This window comes from Anser brachyrhynchus, assembly GCF_964034855.1.
Source record: "Anser brachyrhynchus genome assembly, chromosome: 2".
Lineage (NCBI taxonomy): Eukaryota > Metazoa > Chordata > Aves > Anseriformes > Anatidae > Anser > Anser brachyrhynchus.
Genome location: NC_137695.1, coordinates 10082630 through 10107409, shown reverse-complemented (window position 1 = coordinate 10107409; position 24780 = coordinate 10082630). Strand labels below are relative to the sequence as shown.

The 24780-nt window shown below is 40.1% G+C and overlaps 1 protein-coding gene across 4 annotated transcripts in view; it reads left to right on the top strand.

The window, feature by feature from the left end:
• The window catches only part of PTPRN2 (protein tyrosine phosphatase receptor type N2), a 645529-nt gene extending 620961 nt beyond the window's left edge, over positions 1-24568 (top strand). For all 4 annotated transcript variants that reach the window (XM_080579571.1, XM_080579572.1, XM_080579573.1 and 1 more), the window contains 2 exons: positions 14802-14875; positions 19851-24568. In XM_080579571.1, coding sequence (XP_080435697.1) covers positions 14802-14875; positions 19851-19922 — 146 coding nt within the window. In that variant the 3' untranslated portion in view covers positions 19923-24568. The remainder of the gene's footprint in view (positions 1-14801; positions 14876-19850) is intronic.
• The last annotated feature ends 212 nt before the right edge of the window (positions 24569-24780 follow it).

Genomic DNA, 24780 nt, shown 5'->3' with positions numbered 1-24780 from the left:
TGGGTATCTTTGTTTTTTGAATCTTTTCAACGATGGGTATCTTTGTTTTTTGTATTTTTGAAATAATCTTTGTATGATACAATTAAACCAAATTTTTAATACTGATGCTGTCTTCAAAAGGAAGGAGGGTAAAAGTGGGCAAGTAAACCTGACTGTATATTAAAAAGACATAATTGTCAACTTGATATATCATACCCCTTCCACACACTGTTTATATTACACTGTCATAGAACTGCATTTTAAGAGGAAGAGTAATTTCTGAGGTTGAAAATAAAAAATTGTCATTAGCCTTTCTAATTCTTGTGCTAAGTTCTTAAGCTACCTTGATCTGCCATTGTGTGCAATGTGTTTGTGTTTAAAGAAAAAGGATTAACTGTAATAACATAAATTAATTTATATGAAATAATAGTCCTTTGATTTCTAATCACTTTATGGTTGTTTTAAACCTTCTAAAGTAGTCATATTTTTAGATGTATTTTAAAAATATACTCCACGCTTTGCAGTCATATATTGCATCCACATATCCCAGTCCTGTGGGACATAATGACCTGGTGCCCCTTCAGAAAGAAGAATTCAGCATTTTTTCCTCTGTATTCTGAATGTTAATGTGTCTGGTCACACATACACGTAAAGGGGTATGTTTTGTGTCCACGAGCATCATAGGGAACTTGCTCCTGATGTTAAAAGAAGTTGGCCTTCTCTTCTCCTGTGTCTGCCTTCTCCTCAGCCCTGTCCTGGAGATTTTCCAGTGGGATGAGATCAGTTTTTCATGCTTACTGGAAAATAGGTTTTCACTCAGTGAGGGAATATGGAGATATTTGCAGCACTTGTCCACGTGATGACCTAGTCTTTGAAAACAGAAGCAATGGTATGTAGTAAAATTAATGTACACCTTTGTTACGTGTTTCTTCAGCTCACTTCAGTCGTCAGCAACAAGAAGCTCTAATGAAAACTAAATTTAAAGTATACGCAATTTACTTGCATAAAGAAGTAAATGAGAAGTATTTTCTAGCTTCAGGCTTTCAGCCACTTAAGGGAGGGTTGACTTTGTTGTAAAAGCACTGAAGAATGCCATTTATTGACTCCATTGTAGCATGTAATGTCAAATTCCATTTTAAGTGCGGGCTTAGTGTTTCACAATAAGAGACAAGTCATGTGAAACTGGCCAGAGAAAGGCGTCACAGGGCTTTTTGGAGATCGGTCACCCCCATTTTGTTCTTGACCTGCTCCCCTCTGCCGATGGGGGTGTGCAGCGCGAAATCCCCTGACCTGGTGCTTTGGCTGGGGTTTAAATGAAAGATCAAAGGGCAGAGCGGGCATCTCAGCCCTGCTGAGGTGGGCCTTTCCCAGGCTGTCACACTGTGCGGCCGCCAAAGGTTTTGTTCGGGCGGGAATCGCGGCCCAGCCTGTGCGGCCGGGGCCCTCTTTGTCTGGCCTGAGAAGCTGGAGGCCCAGGTTGAGGATCCAATGTTCGTCAAATGATCAAAGGCCTGAAGCCCTGGACATGAAATCTTTCTTTCCATTTCCTTTTCTTAGAGAATGAATTGCACGAGTGGCAAAGAATGCCGTTTCCAAAGCTTTTATGTGGAGTGCGAGGGCTAACTTCAGAGTCCTTCAGTGCTAAACATAAAAATGTAAGTGCACTTTCAATCTGGGCCCAGCTGCAAGGCCAGCATCTAGTAACATTTCTTTCAAAAAGGCTTTTAAGGATTAAGGCCTTCAGTCTTTCAAAAAAAAAAAAAAAAAAGACTTTTAAGAATAAACTTAGAATAATTTGAGTTTCTTGTTCCACTGTCTGGTTTATTAGAAAGTAGACAATAATGCATTTTTAAATCAAAGTAAATAGAGGAGTACTTAGTTTCGGCAGTGGGAAAGTAGAAAGCAATCAATAAATGCCTTGGCTCTTTAGTGGGGTTTTTAATGGGGTAGATGGAGAAAAGGAGCTCCTTTTTTCATGTAATGATTTACTTCCCTACATTCTCTTGGACAGTTAACTGTAAATGCTTTTGTCATTAACAATTTTTTCCACTACCGCTCATTGAATTAGTGCTAATACTTAGTCTATTAAGCATGTTATAAATTGGTATCTTCTACTATCTCGCCTGTTGCCATGTCTCGTGTTATTTTGTACGCTGAAAACCACTGGGAAGCAACCTGCTCCTAAAGTAGGGAGAAAAAAATCGAGGGCTTTTGTGCTCGACATCTGCCACACCAGTCTGACAGCCCCAAAACACAGCAATGGAACTTAAAAAAAAAAAAAAAAACAAAGCACCCTATTTTAGTGCACGGTAAAGGTTGGGAGGGTGGCAATATCTCCTCAGGGTCCTTGTGTCCCCTGGGCAGGGGTTTCTGTGGCAGGAGGGTGCACAGAGTCCCATACGGAGCCCCACGCCCAGCAAGCCCAGCCTAGCCCCAGCTGCCTCGCCAGCCCTTGGGCCTCCCTCGGGCTCTGCACAGCAGCACGAAGGGTTTCCTGTTGGGTGGGGGTTTTAATGAATTTCTCTGTCCTCTCCACAATAAATATAATGGCTGCATCTGTGTATTCACTCCAAATAGCTACATTAAATAATCTTATTAGGTAACTGGAACAGTTCGAGAACAACGATGTCTATTCAGTCCTGTCATTCCTGTGTCGTGTCAGTGGAAAGTTTTAAATGCAAGTGTGTCCTTGTGTTTAGTTGTTCCAGTAACCCAGCACTGCTATTTATCATGTAGTTTATTACCATAATTATTTTTATTGCTAGATTCATAAGCAGAGCGGTTACCAGGCCCTAATCCTGTCCTCGTCAAAGTAATAACAAAACTGTATGGTAGAGAGATGGGCCTTCCAGTAGCATACCATTGTTACATGAATATGAAAATTTTAAGAGTTATCAAAGTTACCTCCAATTTCCCTGGCAGACAGCTTAGGGCAAGTTTTATTTTTGAGTGAAAAGTTCAGAAATGATGTATTTCAACTGTATGTGCACTTTCATGATTTAAATAAGTACAGAGAATGATGATTGATTGTTTTTGTAGATAACAATGCTTGCTGGATTTTTGACAGGGACTTTTCTAAGGATGATTTCTGCAGAGAATTTTAACTTCCTTAATGTACTTACAAATTTTATCTTCTGTTACTAGGGAGGACAAACTGTTTTAGTTGAGTCTACTTGATATTCCTTCCTCACCCCAAACTCAAAGTAACTCTGAGCTGATCAGTTTGGGGGATTTTTTTGGATGTGATTTAGAGAAAAAGTGGGAATTTTCTCATTTCTTGTCTTTCCTGCAGGCATATATTAGTAACTAAAAGTTTGATATATTTCAAAATACTTTTATTAAGTGTTTCTGGCATGAAAAAGAAAAGAGCAAGATTATGGGTATTCCTACTTTCATTCTTCTGAACTGAAAGGCTTGGATAGTATAGATAAAAGTTTGATTTTTAGATATTAATCCAGCTAGCAGCTGTTTGGGGTTTCCTGACCATCCATTTTCTTGTGTTTGAACTAGATGGAATGAGATGAGTGAAAGGGAAGGTAAATATGAATTTTAAAATCCTTTTAAAGTATTGATTTCAGAATTCTAAAACCCAGCAAAAAGATTTGATTTAATGAAGCTGAACCAATGGTTTCTTCTCTCCCATTCAAAACCTTGGATTATAATTGATGAGCGCATACACTCTGGCCTGGGCTGGCTGTGGAGGTTATCTCTGCAAGTCCTTTCCTTGCCCCCACTACACTATTGTCTGAGGGTCTTGTGAGTCAGCTCCTGAGCAGATGCAGTTTCTACCATGACATTTTAAGGCAAAACAAAAGATTCCCTAATTCGCCTTCTGACTCATCATGATCAAATGATTTTGGCTAATCTGAACCCTTGCTGAGGTTTCGCTTATCTGCTGTGTGGATTTAACAATCATAATGAAGTTGTAGGGTTGGATCCTCTCTGAAAGGATTTTATGAAAGGAAATACTTGCCCATATTCATGATAAAATGGATACAATCTGCTTATTTTTCAGTCTTTATGCAAAGTCTGAGAATATTCTAGTCTTTAGTTGTACAGACACAAGTCAAGAGCACTCTATTTCTGACATACTCTTGGTGAATGAGAAAGTATTTCTTCAGCCCATGATACAGTTTCTCCTGTGAATTTAAAGCTTAATATACTACAAGTGTCACACAGTGGTTGAGAGAATAGGTAGTGTAAAGGAGAAATTAGTTTTTAAAAAATGGTATTTAATGTTAAGAGAGCAAGAAGTGGAATTAGAAATAATTGAAATTCTTGAGAAGAATCTACAGCAGAAAAATTCAGGACTTTAGAATGTAATTATTTTCATGTTCTAAGTTTGAATCTATTCCATCACTGCTCTTTGAGGTTTGTGGGAGTTAGATGATTATCTCTAGGAAAAAATGCAGGCCAGTAAAGCCAAAAAATTAGCTTTTGATTTGTGTGCTATTGTACTACCCACAGGACTGCCTCAGTTCTTAGCAGTGATTTTAACCATAGAATTCTGAAACGTGGCTATTTCAATTTCTGAAGGAAGTTCTTAGTGTCCTTGTAAACATATCATGTGTTATAAGGCCTGTTTTTCAAATAAGCTGCATTTATGTATTGTAACTTTTATGTAATGAGTTACCCTGGAAACACAATTAGGCAAATAGTGCTCATTCTTGCAGCGTTTCACAGCAGATAATTAATCACAATGAGAGCTGGGCCCCCAGCTACATGCAAAAGTGTATAGGGAATGTATAGGGCAGCTTTTTACAGTCCAGCCTGTGATGCTAAGGGAAACCTCACTATTTAGAAAAAAAAAAAAAACCTGTTAAAAATAGTATTTGTTTCCTCTGCAAAATACATGTTGATGCATAAATTTTTAAGGTTTTCCCACATTATTGACACTATACTCATTGATTAATAGTTCATAAAATTAAGATAAAACGTAGCACATTCTACAAACTCTGGTTATAAAATGAATAAATGACAATGAGGAAGGTGGTGTTGGTTGATGTTTCTTGGTGTATGTTGTGTGGACTGTGTTTTTAGATGGATTCCCAGATGGAATATAGAGATTTCAAACAAAAAGCAAAGACATTATTGATGTAATTTCTTTGTAGGTTGCTTTGTTTTTGTTTTTGTTTTTTCCTTTTATATAGTTCAGTGGCCAGGCATTACCCTAAAAGAGCCATATTTCTGACTTTTATTTCAAGATTTTATTGAAAAAGAAGTGGGACCAGAAAAGTGTGGTAGAAAGCAAACCTAATTATTCAAGGTTTGGGGCAAATGAATTGTGAAGAAAGACTGATCAGACATGGACTATTCCTTGGGAAAGGGAGCACGAAGGGGGGTCCCCATAGAGCGTTAGAAGACCCTGAAAGGAATGTATTGATGTCAGTAAGCAGCTTGAGATAGTGACTAATTTGAAAACAAGAGGTCATTGACTGAAACTAAGGAGGAGACAAGCAGATAAGGAATTTGGGCAGCATTTTTTTCACACAAAGTGTAGATTAGAATATGGAAAAGTGGAAAAGCTGGTCATAGAAGTACAGTACTATCAGTTCGAGAACCAGCTTGTCAAATGTTTGGAAAAGGAGAGTTACACACAGAGTGTAGAACTACTTTTTTGTAGTTAATCTCATGCAAGTAGTCTGTAGATGATTTGAAGAGAAGTGTTTAATTGACCAAGATGATAGTCTTCTGACTTTAAAGGGTAAAATGTATATTACCAAACTAAAGTGTAATTATTCCACAACTTCTAAAACTGGACCAGTTTAGTCACTTTTAAGAATAAACTCCGTTAAAGGACAAATCCATAGTAGTTGCATCTTTTATACTCAATCCATGTACTGTCGTGAAAGCATTACCACCTACGTGCAACATGAAATGAAAGTAATGTGAAATGTAGTCCTTACAATTTAATAGATTGACGTGGGCGAGCTGCCTCTGAGTGCCCTGTAAAGTAAATTCTCATTTTCCAAAGGGGACTCCAAGATTTCTTAGGGCAAACTGAGGTGCATTTTCAGAAATGTGATTTTTGCAGTCAGCATCTTAACTTAGTTCGCGTTTGACTCAGCACATGGAGATGAACTGCTTCTGAGGTAATTAGCTGACATTTTGTAGAAGAGGTGCTGAAGGAAGCAGATTGTTTAGAGCTCTATAGGAGCTGACACGGGGGAACACCTATACACAGGCAGTAGCAGCACATCCACCATCCTTGCTGACTCATCATCCCCTTTGTGTGTGTGGGTGCACGCGTGCGTGCATAAATTAAATTTAGGTGCATGCCATAGTATTTTCTAGAGTGATCATGGGTGATTATAGGATATCTTCCCATATATAGAATACAGCTCATTAACTTCTGTTTCACACATTTAGTAATTTAGATATTTTCCTTTTGCTTTTAACTCTTGGAGAAAATCTAGGTGTAACAGAGAAACAATTCCTATATGGTATAAACTGTGATTTGACTTAGTCTCATGCACAGTGGAAGTGAGGATTGGGTCTCACATTAGAACCCATTTGCATGCAGTTACAGTGAGTGGTTTCTGCATGTTTTTTCTGCGTTGACAAAGGATATTAGCTTAAAAACTGTCATGTCAGTAGCGAATTTCTATCCTTGTAAATCAGTGAAAGCTCAGAAGAATTAGTGTCCTGTAGCAGTTTTTAAAATACCAGGCTGCTCCTTTTTCATTTTCGCCTTCCTTTGGATTGCATAGTGATAAAGCCACATAACTTACATTTATACATCCAGGTTACGTGCAAATGCAGTTTTAAAATATTAATATAAAATATGTAAACAATAAGACATTATGCAATGTATACTCTATGTGCATGTGCATGACTGTCACAATATTTTTCCTCACTTTTATTACTTTAAGTACTCCCTTCTCCATTTGTATGCTTCCTTTGCCAATTGGGTTTTTGGGTGGTGTTTTTTCTTGTTGTTTTGGTCTGTTTTATGGTTTTGTTTGGTTTGGTATTAATAATGGTAGTGAAATTTTAATTTGGGTCTTTTTTTGGGTGTATAATAGCACTTATGTATTTAGACTGAGAGTAAAGACTGTTCACAGATTCAGGTATGGGTTGGGTCCATCCCTAACTACATACAGACATGCACAGAGATTTTGTTCATATCAGAGAGAATAAGTGTTTAATGAAAATTCCAGCCTGAATACATTTATCTTTTTTGTTATCTTTAAAAGTGAGTCCCTCACTAGTTCTTTTGCTAATGCTTTTCTCTTCCCATGAAAAGCATCAAAAGATCCTCCTGGCCGATAGCAGAACTTCAGCAGCTACAGCAGTAGATGTCTGGATAAGTACAAATGAAAATTGTTTTTGTTTTTGTAGTTTGTAGCTGTTGTTCAGCTCCCGTTTTCAACTCTAATATTTACAGGTGTTTTTATTTAAAAGGCACTCAAACAATGCAAGTTGAAGCAAGAAAATACTCTTGTGGGTTTTTTTGGGGTTTTTTTTGGTTGGTTGGTTGGTTTTTGTTTTATATTGCAGCAGTTACAAACCAAGAGTTACAACCAGCAGTTACTCTTACAAAACATTTTTCACTCCTGTGGTACTCCCTACACTGTACGGCAGATGGTTTATCTTTTGGTTGTGGCTCCTTGGTGCTTTTTCCTTTGCCATTTCTGTTAAGGTTTCCAAACTGGGGGGTGAGCGAAGAAGGGGAGGGCAGTAGCCACAGAGCACAGATCTCAAACACCATTAGATTTGACAGATCCCAGCATTCATGAGCCTGAAACCACGGTGCAAAAACTCATCTCTTTTCAACATGGGTTCATTAGACCTGACTTTAGCCATATAAACCATTTAATGTTAAGCGTCTCCCCTAACCTAGTTGTCTAGGTCTCCTCAGTTGCCGATGGAGAATGATAAACACCTCTGGAGAATAATTCTCAGGCAAATGAATTGCCCACCAGGGCTCTCCCTCTCTCTCTTAGCTGTTGGGAGAGGAGATGACTAACTCCGATTCGAACTTCAAGGATGGCTGGAGTAGATAAGATGAGGCTGGGCCTTTGAGACTAAGCTAGTTAGTAAATACTACCAGTGTGCCATTAAAACTAATGGTCAGTGAAGAAGTGGTGTTACACTCCCCCTAGTTATGACCCTTTCTTCTTTAATCAGATTGAGTTTGCCCCTCATATGGTGTGATTAAATGTTTTGCAGCAACATTAGGTACTCAATGGGGCAAATGCTGGCTGGAGCAGCTATGCAAGCCGTCCTTTACAAGCTGTCAGTGGGAAGCTGGAGGCATCTAGGGCTTTGGGGGCATTGCAAATCTACAGCATAGCCATGCTACGTCCAGCTGGCTTGGGCGCTGGAAACACCATAGCTGTGACAGTGTAATAGGCCGTGAGCGCTGATTTACGTTGCTAACTCCCCAGAGAGCCCACTGCTGTCTCCATATATACTGTACCACAGCAAGCAGTATAGATAGGCTCTTTTTGTGCATTAGGCTTGTGGCAGACCTGGCTCTAGGTAGCGTCTGTCCTTCTTCAGGAGGGGTCTGTCCTTGGTTCTCCACAGTTCACTGTCTGCCTCCTTGCTAAGGCAAAGCCGAGTGCAGAAAAGGGACAGAAAGTGTTGTGCTAAACCCAAGAAAGCCAATTTGTCAGAGTGATGATGTGGGGAGGGAAGAAAGGCAGCACAAAGCAGAACTTGGTTTGGCCATGAAGCATCGCTTTCAGGTGTGAGTCTTGCAGTCATCACCCAAACACAAAAAACACTTGTATTCTTCCTAAATGCAGACACACAGTGATGAGACCGCTGCTTGTCCTTGCTGACACCGTATTTTTGCCCTTATTTTTTCTCTCACTTGTATTCTCACTCTTTCTTAATGTTAGATGCGATTCTTCCCCAGCATTCCCGACTGCGTGACTCTGAGGCTAAAAGGCTGCCGATCAGCAGCCTCTTGCAAATACTAATTGGATCTTTTTCAGCTTCTAGCAACATCAGTGGAAAGAACGGTATTAGGGACCCTTCCTTCAAGATTTTAACAAGCTGCTTTTTAATCTAACCTAACAAGTCTCTTCGCCCTTTTAGGCCCAATTCAAAATCTGTGAAATGTAATAAATATCAAAAGATGCATTAAGAAGGTAATATCTTTCTAGAATGAAACCAAATACTTACTGCTGCATAAATAAAGGCACTTGACTGGTCATTTCTGTACTCCTCTTACTACCCTTTTTTTTCTTTAATGTTGGGATAAATGCTTCTTCCCACACAGATCATCATCATCACCGTAAGGAGAAATGGTAACAGTACTAATAAACCCATATTTACAACTGCTTGCCATGACTCCTACATCATGTATTCAGCTTTGGAATCACGTTATGATCAAGGGGAACAGAAAGAGGGCTGAGAAAGGTGCAGAGGGTATTGAAAAACAACAACAAAAAGAGTATTTATCTCAGTCCTCTCCTCTCTACTATCCGAGTAGCTTGTAAATGGATTTACCTTTATAACAATTAATTAGGAAAAAAAATGGATCATTTTATAAATGATGGTGTGAAACATAGGGTGAATCTAATGATTTAACTAAAGTGATGCGGGAAGTCAGAGTCTCAGGCTGGGAGAGAAGTCAAATGTGTCTAAACATAGCACCCTAATGACCAAGCTATCCTGTAGGATTCACAGTAGCAGATTTATAGCCATTCTGCAGACTTATAATTGTATCTTTTTGAGGATATGTGCCTGTAGATCTGAAAGTTTTTCCCAGCTAGAAAAATCCTTTTTAATGTAATATTTATGAGTGATACATATTTGTGAAACATTCACAAAGGAAACTGCTCAGTTTGGGTAATTTAAAAAGAAACCCCCCACAAATAACTGCTTTGATGAAGTATTTAAGGATCATTTTATTTTTATAAATATACAGAAAATTCAGAGCATCTAGAATCTAAAATATTCCTTTTAATATAGTGCTTTAATATAAAATTCTATCAGTTTCACAGAATCTGTGCTGCACTTTTTATCAGTAATGAATAAAATAGGATTTTTGACTTTGCTTTCAGTGCAAGTATGTTCAAGCTTATTACTTAAAATCTCAAAGCTTGCTTCAATTAAGCCAGAATTTTCAAACTTACATTTAACAAACATTGAATGTTATTTTAACTGGAAAAAAAAAATCATTGTGCTTTCAGGTACATGATCTCTGTAGTCTGTTGAACTTAATAACACTTTTTAATGATACACCATCATCGTTTCTTCCCACCTGCTATATTAAAACACTTTGCATCTCTCTACAAACTTTGTCACATTCCCGTACCATCACGGTGGCCTCAGTGCTGCTGCAATGTGGAAGGGATTATCCTCCACCGAGTGCTTCTCATGTGTCTTTTGCCTTTCAAAATTGGTCCCCTGCCATGTTTAGGGGGAGGAGACGAGAGGAAAGATTTCATTATAATAGTAATAAAGCTAACATTAGGTAATTCGTAATAATTTTAAATATTGTGAGCTGCTGCTGATCACCTCATGGAGTTTATTGCAGCAGTATTTGGCTAGCTTGTTATTTATTGCATGAGGAACTGGGAATTCAGCTTTTACCCATGCTTTCACGGCGTGCTGGATACTCCACTCGTGCAACTGTCTAAGGGCAAACACTTTAACCCCTTGAGGTCTGCTAATCGGGAGCACCAGCTGTTAAGTGCCAGTGTGCTTCCTGCATTGGTGCCTGCGGGGAGAGAACGGGTTGAAAAGGATATGACCCTAAACTTCAGAAACCGCTGCTCTCCTTGGGGGCAAAATATAATTCAGCTTGCATCTTCTCTTGCTTTCTCTCCGTGTATCCATGTGGTCCTGATGCAGATCGTTGTGCACTCACTGTGAATGCTTAAAGCCCTTAGAAAGATGGTAGTTAATTGCTGAAGTTAAAATCCGCCTTGCAGTGGTATGGAAGTGCTTTCGGAGGTATTTGCTCAGCTAGCCCACTGAGCTGCTGAGGATGGGGGGAAGGCTACAAGTATCTTGCTCACAGTGAATTATTGCAAATGCATGTTCTGTGTGTTTCTGGCTTTTTGTTTTGTTTTATTTTAAAAAAAAAAAAAAAGGATTGCATGGATGATTTTTTACATTACTACCAGTACAATGTTAGTTCAGCCTCACTCTAAGTTAAATCCCTCCATTCATTAGAAGCAAGAAGTGAAACTCCATGTGAAAAAGGAACCCATCACAAACAGAACTCAAATTTATTCCTATAGCATAAAATACAGTCTGAGGTGAAAAGGCAGCTATTATTCTTTAAATGCTCCCTCTTTTATCCCTCTATTATTTTCTGAAACCAGTAGCATCGTTAAACAGATACATATTGGAGGGGTGAAAAGATAAAAAATCTTCTGGTTTTGTCACATTTTGTGTTCTCTTTTACAATTACCTTCAGTGCTGGCCAGCCTAGTATTTTTAACCCTTCCTCTAGATTATTTGCTGGATGATAATAAATTAATGTCTATTAATGAAAGTCTGTTACTAGACTTCACAGTTCAGTAGCCTGAGGAAAACATTTCCAATAGTGGGATATCCTTGGAATCCCTGGGACAAATTCTTCCAGCTCTTACTCTAAAACGTTATATCAAGTTTAGTTTGTGTGTAGGGTTTCCAGATAAGAAATGTTTAAAATACCTTTGTAGCGTGTGAATATTTTGGGGCCATCTCTGTAAGAGCATGATTTGACCCTGATGTCCTTAGATGCAGTTTCCCTCTCTCCAAGTGTCGTGTAATACATGCTGCATTCTGTCACCTGAAATGGCTTAAAAGCATCAAGTATTATTAGGTACTATAGAATGAAAACGTTGTTATACTGTGCTCTTATACTCCCAAATTAAAAAGAAAGCCTCAGCGTGACAAAGATGTTGAATTTGTTGCATATTTCAACAAAACAATTCAAAAGAGGGTTGAAAGCTCCGACTGCAGTCAAACACTGAGCTCCCATCACCTGTGAATGCAGGTTGGGCTCAGGCCTCTCTTTATGCCTTGAAAATATCTTCTTTGTCTGCCTCTTATCACCAGAGAACTTTCTACAGACTACTGCACACATCAGTGGAAGGGAGCTGAATTTACATAATATAGCAGCAATCTAGAGTAAGTTTGAATAGAAAAAAAAAAAGCCGTCATCACAAAATGAGGTTTAATAGTGGACTTGGAATACATTTATTTAAACTCATTTGTTTTAGGCGCAATAAGGGAATAGATGGAGAACATGTAGTGGTGGATGCAGGGGAGGAAAAGAGGTTTGCTCATGTGGAGGGAAAGCAAGTCAGGCTGGCTTCATCCTATGCTGTTGATTTCATCCTTTTTCCTGTGAAGTTTCTTGTTCCAAGACATTTTTCTTCCAAAACAGCTGCCCATCTTTGCAGCACTAGGTTTTCGTGATCAGCTTCTCTAGAGACTCATGTAGTTCCCATCACCAGAGTATCAGAGGCATGCAGAAATTAAAAAAACTGACCTTGGCCTTTGCTTTGCTTTGCCTTTTTGGGCAAAACCTTGCTTTGCTCACTTTTATTTTTTCTATTACCTGTGGCTGGGGACATCAGAAGGTCTTGAGGGTGCAACCCGTGGGTTTGGGGACCATGATCAGTAAAAAATGTTGATACAGGCTTGTACTGGCAAAACACTTCAAAGCAAACTTCCCAGTGAGCACCAGGACTATTCTCACGTTCCAGTGCAAAAGCGTATTGCTTTGGTGTTTTGCTAAATCAGGGTTTTATGATCAGGCATTGTTCATACTATTAGGCGTGTCATTCTGTTAACGATGATAAAAAAGTAAGCATCAGTTCACTAGTAAATGCCTGCAATCTGCATCACAGAGATGGAGGAATTAACGCTATCAAAGGTAGGCTCAGGAGCCTGTCTGGCCAATAAAGAGTGTTATTAGGTCTTGTCGTGAACCTTTTCCCCGTTCCTAATGTGTTAATGTGTTGTCCTCAGGCTAGAGTAGTTTCAAATAAAAAGCATCCCTCACTGGAGGGGGAACACACATGTCTGCAGCCACAGGGAAGCCCAGGTGACACTCAGCATGCCAGCTCCATTGGGACGATCTTCTCCAGGTTCATCCTTGCAGCACACCAAGGTGGCTCATACAGGACCATGATTAACCTTGTCCATGGATGTCAGTGTCTCATATCTTAATTTCTGAGAAAGAGAATTCCTTTTATGTTGAGCCAAGATGATTTTAATTCCTGGGAATTTAACGAAGCCACAAGTAAGGCTGTAAACCACGTGCAGTACTCACATAGCTCTGCTCCCATGGAAGGCAGTGGTGGAACAGGAAATTCCTACCTAATTTGTGTGTGAGACCGAACACTGAAATGAGCTACTGTGTTACACCAGTGCTAGGGTTTACAAAGGTTGTACCTGTACTGATCGTTTCTAGATGAATTGCAACTGTAAAACCTACAACACACTTAAGGTATAATTATTGCTACTGTCACTGTTTTCAGACTTCAAAGCATATGTTGGTATGTATTGTTCTGGTCCATTGTAAGGATGTGGTTTTATGTTTTGTTTTGTTTTTACTTTAAAAAAAAAAAAAGTTTTCTACTTTGTCCAGCACACTCTCCCATAAATTCCTGTACAATGTATGGGGGGAATGGGGCGTGGGTAATGTCTGATGCCTCAAACCGTGGTAGTTAGCAAAAATATCTATGTCAGGTACCTTTTCTAAGTTGTCACTGTTACATTTAATGAATTAATTCATTCAATTTCTGATGCAGCTGAAGAACATATTTTCAAGGAGGCCCTTGCAATCAGTGATCCTTCTAGAGCTGCCCTGGAAGAATGCACAAACAACAGGGGCAGTATGGGTTGGGGAGTGGATATGGGGCAGTCACACCTTGGTCAGGCTGACCCTCTGCCCACCTGCCCAATGCTTTGGCAATGCGAAATGTCCTTGAAAGGTGCAGAAGGGGACAGACGCAAGAGAGCCAAACTCCAGCTGAACTTCTCAGCAGTGAGGGTTTGCAGCCCTGCTTCTACTCTTGCAGTTCATACAGGGACTGACAGGAGGAACCCAAATTCTGATTTCCTCTCAGTCCCCTCCAATAACATGTATCTGGTTAGGCACTCAAGGAAAATGAGGAGCAAGCGTCTCAAAGTGAAGAGGAAATTGAGGAATAAAACAGCATCGCACTGTCCCCTTTGTTTCTCTGGGTTATGATAAGGAAGACGAGGACTCGCTTTTCTCTCCACAGATGATGTTTTAGAAGAAAGTTCCTCCATTTGCACCGAGGGAGGGAGCCAGTCCCCACAGCAGTTAGGCTCTGCCTGCCTGTTTCCTGCATGCTGGCCTTGCTGTTCAGCACTGTCCAGACGCTTAAAGTAAAACCTAAAGAAAATGCTGTGGGTTTGCCATCTCAAACAGCACTCATGCAGCAAGAGGCTGCCAGGTCCTGGGCTAGAAAGCCATTGGCAGGCTCTTGGATCTCAGCTGCAGGTGGCAAAAGTTCACCTAAACCTTGTTTTAACAGCATGAATATTTGTGTGGGTCGGGCCTACTCTTAGAAGTGGCAAAGGGGCACTCGGTGGCATGGCCCCAGCGGACCCTGAGGTTCTGCTAAATATATTCTGCTCTAGGTACAGGGGCGTTCTTAAGAATTTGTTTTTCTCTGGCTTTTCTTGAATTAATGTTAATAAAAACTGCCCCGACGTCTTATTTTTCTATATGAACACAAAAATTGCAGCTGCCTGCCAAGTCTGTTGAGAGATGGATGTAATAATTTTCAGTCGGACTGTTAGCCCAAAGGGAACCTGATAGCAAGAGATTGACAGATGCGGCATGGATTATCTTGTGCTCTGAACTCAGCCCAATTTGTGGTTTGTTGCAGGTGCTAAAGAGATTGATATTGCTGCTACCCTGGAGCACTTGAGGGACCAGAGACCAGGCATGGTCCAGACAAAGGTACTGTCAATAAATCCACCGGGATTTTAAATACATTAAAGGTCTTTCACAGTAGTTGTTTTCATGACAGAAGAGAGAGGGTATGACCTAATTTAACACAGGTCGCTTGCTGATTACTCTGTTTGGCTTCCTACCAACTGAGGTTTATTTATGCTGAAGATTTATCTAGGCTACTTTCTTTGGTGTTTACTGCTCTTTCTTGTAACATCTCCGACATCTATCTTGATTACCATATATGAAGGGCAATCAAGACAGCACTCTATAGTCTACTAAAGAAAATGTGTACGTGAAAAAATGTTCTTGCTTAAATCCTGAATATGGATTGTTTTCTTAGTGTATCTCTGCCTAACTGTGCATGTAATATTTTAAAAGGCTTCAACTCGTTAAAGAAAGTGTAACTGCTGATGGTTTTTTTTTCTGAAAAGAAAGTTTTGAATTAAAGAAAATACAGTTTTTAGGGAAATAAAGTCATTTTTAGTATCACTGAAGGAAAAGCTTATGCCATGCCTAAGGCAATGTCCTTTATGGATGTAGCATGGTGACTGCATTTGTACCCCGTGGTGAGTTGAATATCTTACTCCATAATGACTGTCAGTTGTAATAGTCTCGAAGTTTTATGTAATTTGTAACTTTTAAAGATAGCTGATACTGTGATGGTAGTTCCTTACATCAGGAATGAAACTTTCTATTGTGATTTTCAGTGATGTGTGGAATATTTGGGGGTATTTGCTGCAAGTTAAGAGCTTCAAATATGACAATAAAGTAACCTATTTGTGACATGGAGGCCAAATAAATCTGAATATGACACTGTAAAATACTGAATGAAAGTTATAACCCCAAACTGAGTATCCAGAGCGATGTGACAGCACTCTGTCTTGGTCAGGCAGGAACTGATCGGAACATCTGCAGCATGTAGGGGGTTGCAATTGCTGAGGGAGAAAGGTGAAATAAATCTGTTTTGCAGGAATCATTGGTTCATATCTTTTTCTGAATCTCTTCTTAATCATTTTATCTTCCCACTAATATTAGAAGTGATGCTGGAGAACAGGGGAGAGGTGGGGAAGGGAGGATTAATTATTACTTACCAGTTAAGTAAGTGCATGAAAAATTAAGATGAGCCAGCCAAAGCTAGCTAAGCTTTATCAGCAAGCAAGACACAAAATTGCACAAATTTTTCTTCTGCTTTGATTATTCAGACTGAGAAAAAAAAATGGATATAGCATACAGAATCCAATGTCACATATATTTATTCTGAGGGAAGATGCAAGTCCTGAGCTACTCTGTAAATGCATCCAATTTATATGGCAGCTCTGTAGAAATACAGAGCTCTGATTCTGATCTGTCTCTCAGTTCAGAGAAATTACAGCTTGTTGCCTTCAACAAAAGAAAAAACATAGCTCTGGAACCAAAGAATGAGGTTATGTGAACAACTTCTCTTAGTTAGCTCAGAAATAGTTACCCGAGTCCCATGAAAAGCTCACTAAAGACATGTTTCTCCCCTCCAAACATTTATCTGGAAGAGCTCCAGAAAGGCAAATGTATCCAGTGTTTTCACCAGGATGAAAAATTTTCTCAGGATATTGCTTATCTCTCCTCTTGCTCCTTCTTCCATCATTGTCATTTTCTCAAAACCACCCAAATCACTTATTCAAGCTAATGTCTTGCAAATTATAAATATCTGGTTACATGCTAGCAAGGCACTATCCCCAGAGAATTTTTCTGACGGATTTAAACAAACCCCTGTGCTTTCCCAGCTGAATACAAATGAGGAATATTAGACTCCTGGAGTAATTTAAAACAATGGATTAAAAGTCAGGTTAGAAATGCCAATTACAGAATATCCCTAGGCAAAATAAACACCAACTTACTTTAGCAATGTTATTGTGTTTCCAGCAGGCAGCGCTCCACATTTTCAATAAGCATGTGAAAGATTTGTTTGCAACATTTTGTCTTCTGGTAGGGATCTTTAATTCAAAAGCACTGTATATAATAAATGGTAATGAAATTATCATAACGACATTCTGCATTTCTGAGAAGCATAATAGAAGGTTTGTGGTTTTGTTATTTTTTTTGCAGGGGAATCGTAAAATAGAATTGATATGCCACATGTGAGAGGAAAAAATAATGAAGGAGGAAGTGTATTCTCTGTGATGAGAAAAATATTCTTCGTTTTCTTTTTCTCTCTCCTGTATCTTTCCATGTGCAATCTGTAATGTTTAGCTTCTTTATTTTGGCATATATGCTGCATGCACCTAGTATGTTTTCCAGGGAATTTTTATTTGAAGTCTTAATGAAATGTAGCTTTTTTTCTTTTTATCTAAATATATTATTTCTAAATATATTCATGTTGCCTCTGCGTTATAGCTGGACTGACAACACAATGTGCCTGCCCAGCTCTGTCTTCTAAGCAAAGCCTAGAAATATCTAGATATTTCTATCTGTTTCTGATAGCCTAGATATCTAAGTCAACCTTGTATATGTAAATAGTGCATGTGACTGAGCCGTACAAAATATCAAACTGAGCCTCTTCAAAATTGCTGAAATTACTTCTATCTATCTGTGGTTGTTCTCCTGCAACGGTGTGGGAGGGGTGTGAAGGCTTTTCTTTGGATGGTGGGGGCACACGTCAATGGAAGCTGCACAATCTGCACTTTGCCTGTGTGTATTATGCAGAAGGAAGGACGGGGAAGAGCTCAGCTGCACCATCCCAGGAAGACCAAGTCCTCACATACCTCGTGCATCTTCTTTGCTGTCCCCTTTATGGCAGTGTTTCACAGTCAGTTTTGAGCTCTGGCTGTAAAGATGCTCTGATCAGCCTCACTGATTTAGGGTCACGCCTAATGGAAGGTGGTGGTCTCCACTGAGCTTGTCTCCAAAATCAACGGCTGAGGTTGGAAGTTTCTGTTAATCAGTCCAAGTCCTCATGTGAGATAGCAGCTTCTCCGTGGATGGTGCAGTGGTGCCCTGTGGGGTACCCATCAGTGAGAGGCAGAGGCGCCCCAGGTCTCCAGGCTGGCAGCTCTTCACAATGAGGTGGACATGTGTTGGACCAACAGGGCTTAAGGGCAGATTTCCTGAGTGAAAGACTTCAAGAGTTATTTTCAGCAATGGGACTATTATTAAAGGATTGTAGTCCCTATATTACAAGCTTTTCCTCACAGTAAAATACTCAGATGAAGAGCACGTTAGGTAGCCTCACTACCGTGGCACCAGTTTGGTTCCGGCATGGCACGTCCAGATGAATGCCTCCTCTGCCTCCTCTGCCCTCCAGCTACTCTCACACATTCGGTGCGCTCTTGCTCAGAATATAACTGCGGCTCCTGGGTGGCCACCAGCATTTCCAGCGTCTCCTCTAATTGCAGAGACCTTGAGGCAGGCACGGGCAAGCGTATACACCATTTTCTGTGCCTAATGAGGGTGAGTCCTACTCTTTAGGGTGAATTGATGTCTGATTAAAAACTGCTGGATGCAGTCCAGCAAATGCGCAAGGATGCCACTTTGACAGCACCAGGCAGAGAGCAAAATCCGTGAACATTGGTTTCTCTGAGAAATTATTCTGTTTTAAACTTCTTTTTCCTCTCTGGAACTGTGCTTAACATCGCTTCTCTCTGAGGCATCTCCACACGGGAGATTATTCTGCAGTGGGGTAAGGCAGGGCAGAGAAGAGTGGTGATGAAATGCAGGAATTAGAAGGCAGCCATTTATGAACTATGAGTTGTTTACTTGTAGTTTGTTCTCTCATCCTTACTGCAGATTTCCACTGTTGCAAGTGACTGCTGTTAATCCAGTAATCACCTCTGGGGCTGGCTGCGTCCTGCAGCCATGTGCCACTGCCGTGTCCATACCTGCATCCTTCCCGCACGGCCCTGGCAGCTCCTGCTGGAGGCACCTGCCGGACCATCCATTTCCTAGTTGGAGGCACAGACGCCATCCCGGCAGTGATCTTTGCAGGGTGCATCTCATACCTCGATTCTCAGAGTTGGTTCTTTGAAAGCTCCTAGCCCCGTTTGGTTTAAGCTGCTGCAGTACTTCTGGAAAATCACAATACTTTTGCACAGTCCATGAGTGGTATCCTGGATTTGCTTATGCTCCAAATAAACTGTGCACATTTCTGATAAGAAATAACCAGAAAATCATCGTGTCAGATATTTCAGTAAGCCACATTTCTGAGAAGGATTACTTGCTTAGAAAATATCACACCTGTTAACCTTGAGGAAGTAAAGCTCCTTTGTCCTTCTGTAGGACTAGAGAGTTCAGGAGCACGTTAGGGACACACTTAGATGTGGCCATCCCTGCCTGTGTCCTTCACACCTCTGCTAACCCGGCACAGAAATCTGTTAGTAATTTTGGTTTTATGCTTACAGTGAATTAGCAGCAGAAATGTTCCTAAATCTTCCCTAAGCAGGAATAAAGTGGACTAAACATTGCTAGGTAATTTGTGGGCGCAGAAGAGTAGTTAAAAAAGGAAGGAGAAAAAGAAAAATAACAGGTAAAGGAAAAAGCAGATATTGTTTTATATGGTAGATATAATGTGAGGAAATAGTTTAGCTGATTTCTGCTAGAAACAGTCCTGAGAGAAGCCAAAGGCTCTCCTTTGCAGCATCTCACCTATTTCATACCTCAACTACGTTAACAAGTTTCCATCTTTGTGTCAGAAGGAAATGGCTGGTGATCAGCTACTCCCAAACGCTTCTGACCAAGCAATCGCAATACATCATTGTGTCCCAGTAGCTTAGTTTGTGCTACCAACATTTTTCTCCATTAAAATGACTCTGGTTTCAAGATGCTGTCAAACGTGTTACATAGCGTCAATAATCCCCAAACATTTTACTCCTTTCCGTTGCAGTGTACAGTTCATCCTGCATATTCATATTTTCAGCAATGTCTTGAGGATGCTTGGCTGCAGAACAGTGCGCCAGGCTGTCTGAATTTTTTTTGTGTTATTATTCAGCATGTGCGTTTGCTCTCTCCACAGGAGCAGTTTGAGTTTGCTTTGACAGCAGTTGCAGAAGAAGTGAATGCAATACTCAAGGCACTTCCACAGTGAGCGGCTCGTTCTCCCGGAGGCTCCCGCAGGATCCATTCCTCGTTTCCTCATTCTCGGTCCCTGTGAATGTTCTTGGACACCACGACCTGACCTTAACTGTGTATCTTCTGTTGTAACCACATAGTGATAGGGTCCTTACAAACTCCTTTAGCTGGTAAAAGTTCAACAGTTAGAATGTGTATTCTGGTTTTTTGGGTTTTAAAATAAATTTTAAAAAGTACATTGAAGCCTCGGATTAAGTGACAGAATAGACCGTCTAATTCCTTTCACATCCTGGAAGCCCTGAACGTCACTCTTTGAAAGCACACATTCATGTTCTTAATAGCAAATATACAGTATTGTGGGTAATTAGTGCAGTCAATATAGTCTCAGAAAACAGTGTTTTGTTATATTTTGGAACTCCTCAAAGGCTGAACAAGAGTGGGGGGCCTGAAGGGGATGGTGATTGTTCCTACACAATGCCGAGCGAGGGCACGAAGCAGTGCTGAGGGTGTGAGTAAACACAGGTCCAGGCTCTGGCAAAGGGAGCTTGCACCTTCTCATGCTGGGCTTTGGCAAGCAAACATTTTCTTAACTGTTGTTTACTTTTCAGCTTTGTGCTGTGAATGGAGGAAAATCTGAGTTATAAGTAAATAGGCCTTCACAGTTGTTGCAACTGGGGAGAACAAGCTGGTCACGTTAATGGGAACCTGGGGGACAGTGAGCATGGCAGCTCTGGACAGGTACCTACAGAGCGGAGCAGGCGAGCTTAGACGCACCTCCAGCCATCAGGTACATGCCCAGAGCTGGTGTGGACACAGATTCTTGACTTTAAGGGATTACTGAGGAAGCAAATGGGACTCTCCTCTTTATATTTTTGCATTTCCCTCTGTAAAGCTGTGCTGTGCCATCCTTTTCAGCCAGGGAAGTATATTTCTGTAAAAGCCTGGCTGAAGGAAGAATCACAGGTCTGCATTGTATGATTCTCATCAAGTTTGTCTGAGCCAGACATTTGTTGCACCTTTCAGCTCTTTCCTTGTTCTGAATGATGCCTATTTTAACCATTAAGGGATAAAGAAGCACACAGGTTGAATTTCAGAGATTCTTGTGTTCTCAAAATCCTAATGCCTACTGTTGTGAAGTAATGCTAAAATATGTCTGTAAATGGCTTGGTTATGCAATTCTGCTTGTATGAATTCACTGTTTTAGTTGTGGCACTCTGCTAAAGGGATTGAAACTACTGATGGCAAGTACTCTGATTTGTTTGAACGTAGGGCCTGAGAGTAACATTATCAAATGTTCTGAGGTGATATAGGCTCTGAATTTCATTTTCAAAAGTGAACACTTGGACACTTTTTCACACGTTATCCTGCATTTCTGTGATTTAAGAATTTCTTTTTTTTCCAAAGTCTTAACAGTGTAGTATGCTTGAAACTATATTAGGCTAACTGATTTACCTCAGCACTGGAAAATATAGAATTGAATTTAATTTGGGAAGGGGGAAGCCTTTATAAACTTTTAATCAGTGAAATGTTAAAAATGCAATATTGGAGAGTTTTGATGGCACAGAGGTAACAGGCATCTATCGGAATCAACCACGTTGCAATTTTGTGTTGTAGGTGTGAATATTGGTGATTTCTTCTTTTTAGCAATTAAAGAGTTATTTAAAAAAAACAAGCAGAAAACTTGTTACTTTTCTCCATACTTTTCTGTATGCTTTTCTTGGTATGTGCTGTTGCTTAATTTGTGCATCCCATTACTATGGCAGTACAGAGCAGTTACTGCAGATGCCATCATCCTCTTAAGTACACATACTGTACATTAAGCCACATGTTTATTTTATGGCCTAAGCATTTTAGAGCTTTCCTAGCAATAACTAAAAAAACTAATGGAGTATGAATGAGAAAATTGCCTTTTTCATTTGATAATTTAGGTTTAACAGGATTCTTTTATTACTTTAGCTAACACAAAATTGCAGATCAGGGCAGATGAGATCAGTTTGAGCAGTATCAGCAAGTGTTTGAAGTAGATTTACTGTGAGCCATGTACTGCATCTTTCTGAAAATACAGGTAGTTATATCCATACAAACAGTCCAAGGACTCAGAATTAGGGCATCCTAAGCCAAGCCCTCCCATTGTCAGATAAAATTATTTCCCAGTGCAAGATGCTGTACCATTACCTACTGCCAATGGGATAATGGGTTTTTAGCACAAATTTCTGCCCTGGGATTCATTAGTGTTCGCCTTCTGACCGTCCCTGTGCATACCACAAACATGGCTGACGAGCCGTTCGTTTGCACTTCAGGAATATTTTTTAATTGTTCTTTTGCAAATATTTGCATTTCATAATAGCAATTTCAGGGTGATCCCTATTAATTCACAAGCAGCTGAGTGTGGGACTAAAATATTGGTCTTCATGCTTTGGAGTTTATCTAGCGTAAATTAGAGGGCATTAATCTTCCCCAAGGCTAATGGGGCAGGGATGTATTGTTTTATTCATACTGGTAGCCTGGTTTACACAACAGAAGGATGCAGTGTTACTTAGAGGGTTGGGATATCTCCCACTGAATGTCATCGACAATCCTGTTAATTCAGCCATGTTTTGCACAGTTCTTCCACAAAAAAAAAAAAAAAAAAAAAAAAAAAAGGGTGCCAGGCGTATTCTGTTGAATGTAAATTACCTCACAGATTATTTCATCTGTGCAGGTAGGATATTGTTGATACCTCTCAATAAATGCCCTGCTTCTGGGGGTGAGACTTTGCTGCAGAGCCTACAAGTGAAATGTAGTTTCCGTCGCACCAGGGTGATCCAGAGGGGTTTGACAATCCATTTTCTGGGAGATGCCAAAGCCATGGAAGTACAAACCTGATGAAGCCCCAGAGGTAGATTTCTCATGCAGGGCAGGTATTTCTTTACCCTTCTCACTGCAAATGGGCAAAGGATGTTGTTCAGGCTGCCCAAGGCCAATTACACTGGAGGTGGGACCTGCCCCATGTTCCCTCACAGGTGGAGTTGAGCAGAAGAGCTTCTTCTTGGAAGCCAAGATGATACAAGAGCCCAAGGTCAAATGAGACCCACACTTCTTCCCTGTTCAATATTCTGCTTGATCTTTAGTAAACGAATTGTGATTGAGGCTTGGACTGGTGCCTGACGTGCAGCCATAAACAGCATGTGTTTAATATTGACCGTCCTCGTGTTCTTGATGAAGATGAATCTACAGGTGCTGTTTATGCAGTTGCACTTTTTAATGACATTTAAGGGGGGAGCTGCAGGAGGATGATTTAACCCCAGTGCTCAGATTCCTTCTTCACTATTCAAAGCAGAGGGAAAATAACTTTTCCCCCAAGCATGGCATTGAGCATGGCTGGTTGGCACCAAGGAAGGTGGCAGTGACTGGACCATAAATGCATGCTTATGTAGTCCAAGAAGGTGTCAACATGTTGGATGGGGAGGTGATTGTCATCCGTTGTTGGCAGTTTGTAGGAGAAACAAAGAGCACATCTGTCCTCTCCAGTCTTCACCCTTCCCACAACACGACCAGGATTTGGAGGGACAGAGGGAAGGGACAGCGCAGTTCCCCAAAGCCCAGATCTTTGGGGTTTGGCACTTGCTGGGGGAAAGCAGCGTGGGTTTTGCTGTCAACTTCGCTTGTTTCAGGCATGAATTCTAACCATTGCCCTTGACCATCATCTGTGGGGGGACCTGGTGCAGCCTGGGTAACATCCAGTGGAAGTCCTGGGCAATCCTGAGGGCCAAGAATGAATTGAAAATCCCAGAAAATCCCATATCCATATTAATTCAGTAGCAAAACATGCAAGATTATTTTTATAGATGCTACTAAACGTTTAAAACACTTTAAAATATTTTTTAAAATCTACACCAATGCCTAAATCTTGTTCCTGTCTCTAGCATGCATGCAGAACCAATCTCCATCCATCCCCAGGGGAATGACAGTTATAGTACCTGTAAGGAGTTCATGCTTTATTAGTCAAGTGGAACATTAATAAAATCCAGCCCACTCCATAATTTCCAGAATAGTCATTAATTAAAAAAAATGTTTATTGGAATAGAAAACAAGTATTTGATTAGCTTTGTTACAGAACAATAGCTCTCCTAATTTTTATTCTGCATATTTTATTCTTTGTTTAGAAAATTCTCTTAAGAAGCAGTTGAGATAATTCGCTTTTTAAAACTGTACAGTTTCTATGGTTTTGCTTTTTAAATGAGAGTACACTTTGTAGATCTGATTATTATATTTTTCTGTTAAGATTACATTGGACATTACAAAAGCATTCCCCACCACAGTGAAAAGAAAGCTATCCTGTTGGTTTATTGTAAAAGAAAAAAAAAATAATTAAAACAAAATTGCAGAGCTGTGGCATACTCAATCCAATTAGAGCATGACTCTTTACTACTCTTCATTTACCACATTAGAAATAAATTTACACCAGCAAGATTTCATTTGAAGCTGTCCTTGCATGCTGTTTGTACTGTATTTGATGGCATAATATTGTTTCATTTACAACCTTTTCCTTCTTGTCATTCTATTATATTCTTTCTGTATATAGTTAAAAAAGAGTAAAATAAAAGGAAAAAGATTATACAAAGTATTTTGTTCTACCTCTGTAAAAATCATATTTGTGAATAAAGTCATATTGTCTGTGGAGTACAGTATTGTGAATGCAGCATTAGTAGCTGGTGCTTTGCTTTTATTTGGGGGTGGGTGGGCTCCTCCCTCCGTGGCTGGATTCTGAATCCCCAAGGTGTCCAGGTGGAGCTGACAAAGAGGGGCTCAGGTGTCCTGCCGACCCCATAGAGGTCCATGCTTCATCTGCTGTGAGAAGAAAAAGAGGTTGCAGCCACCTCTGGCTGCGGTGT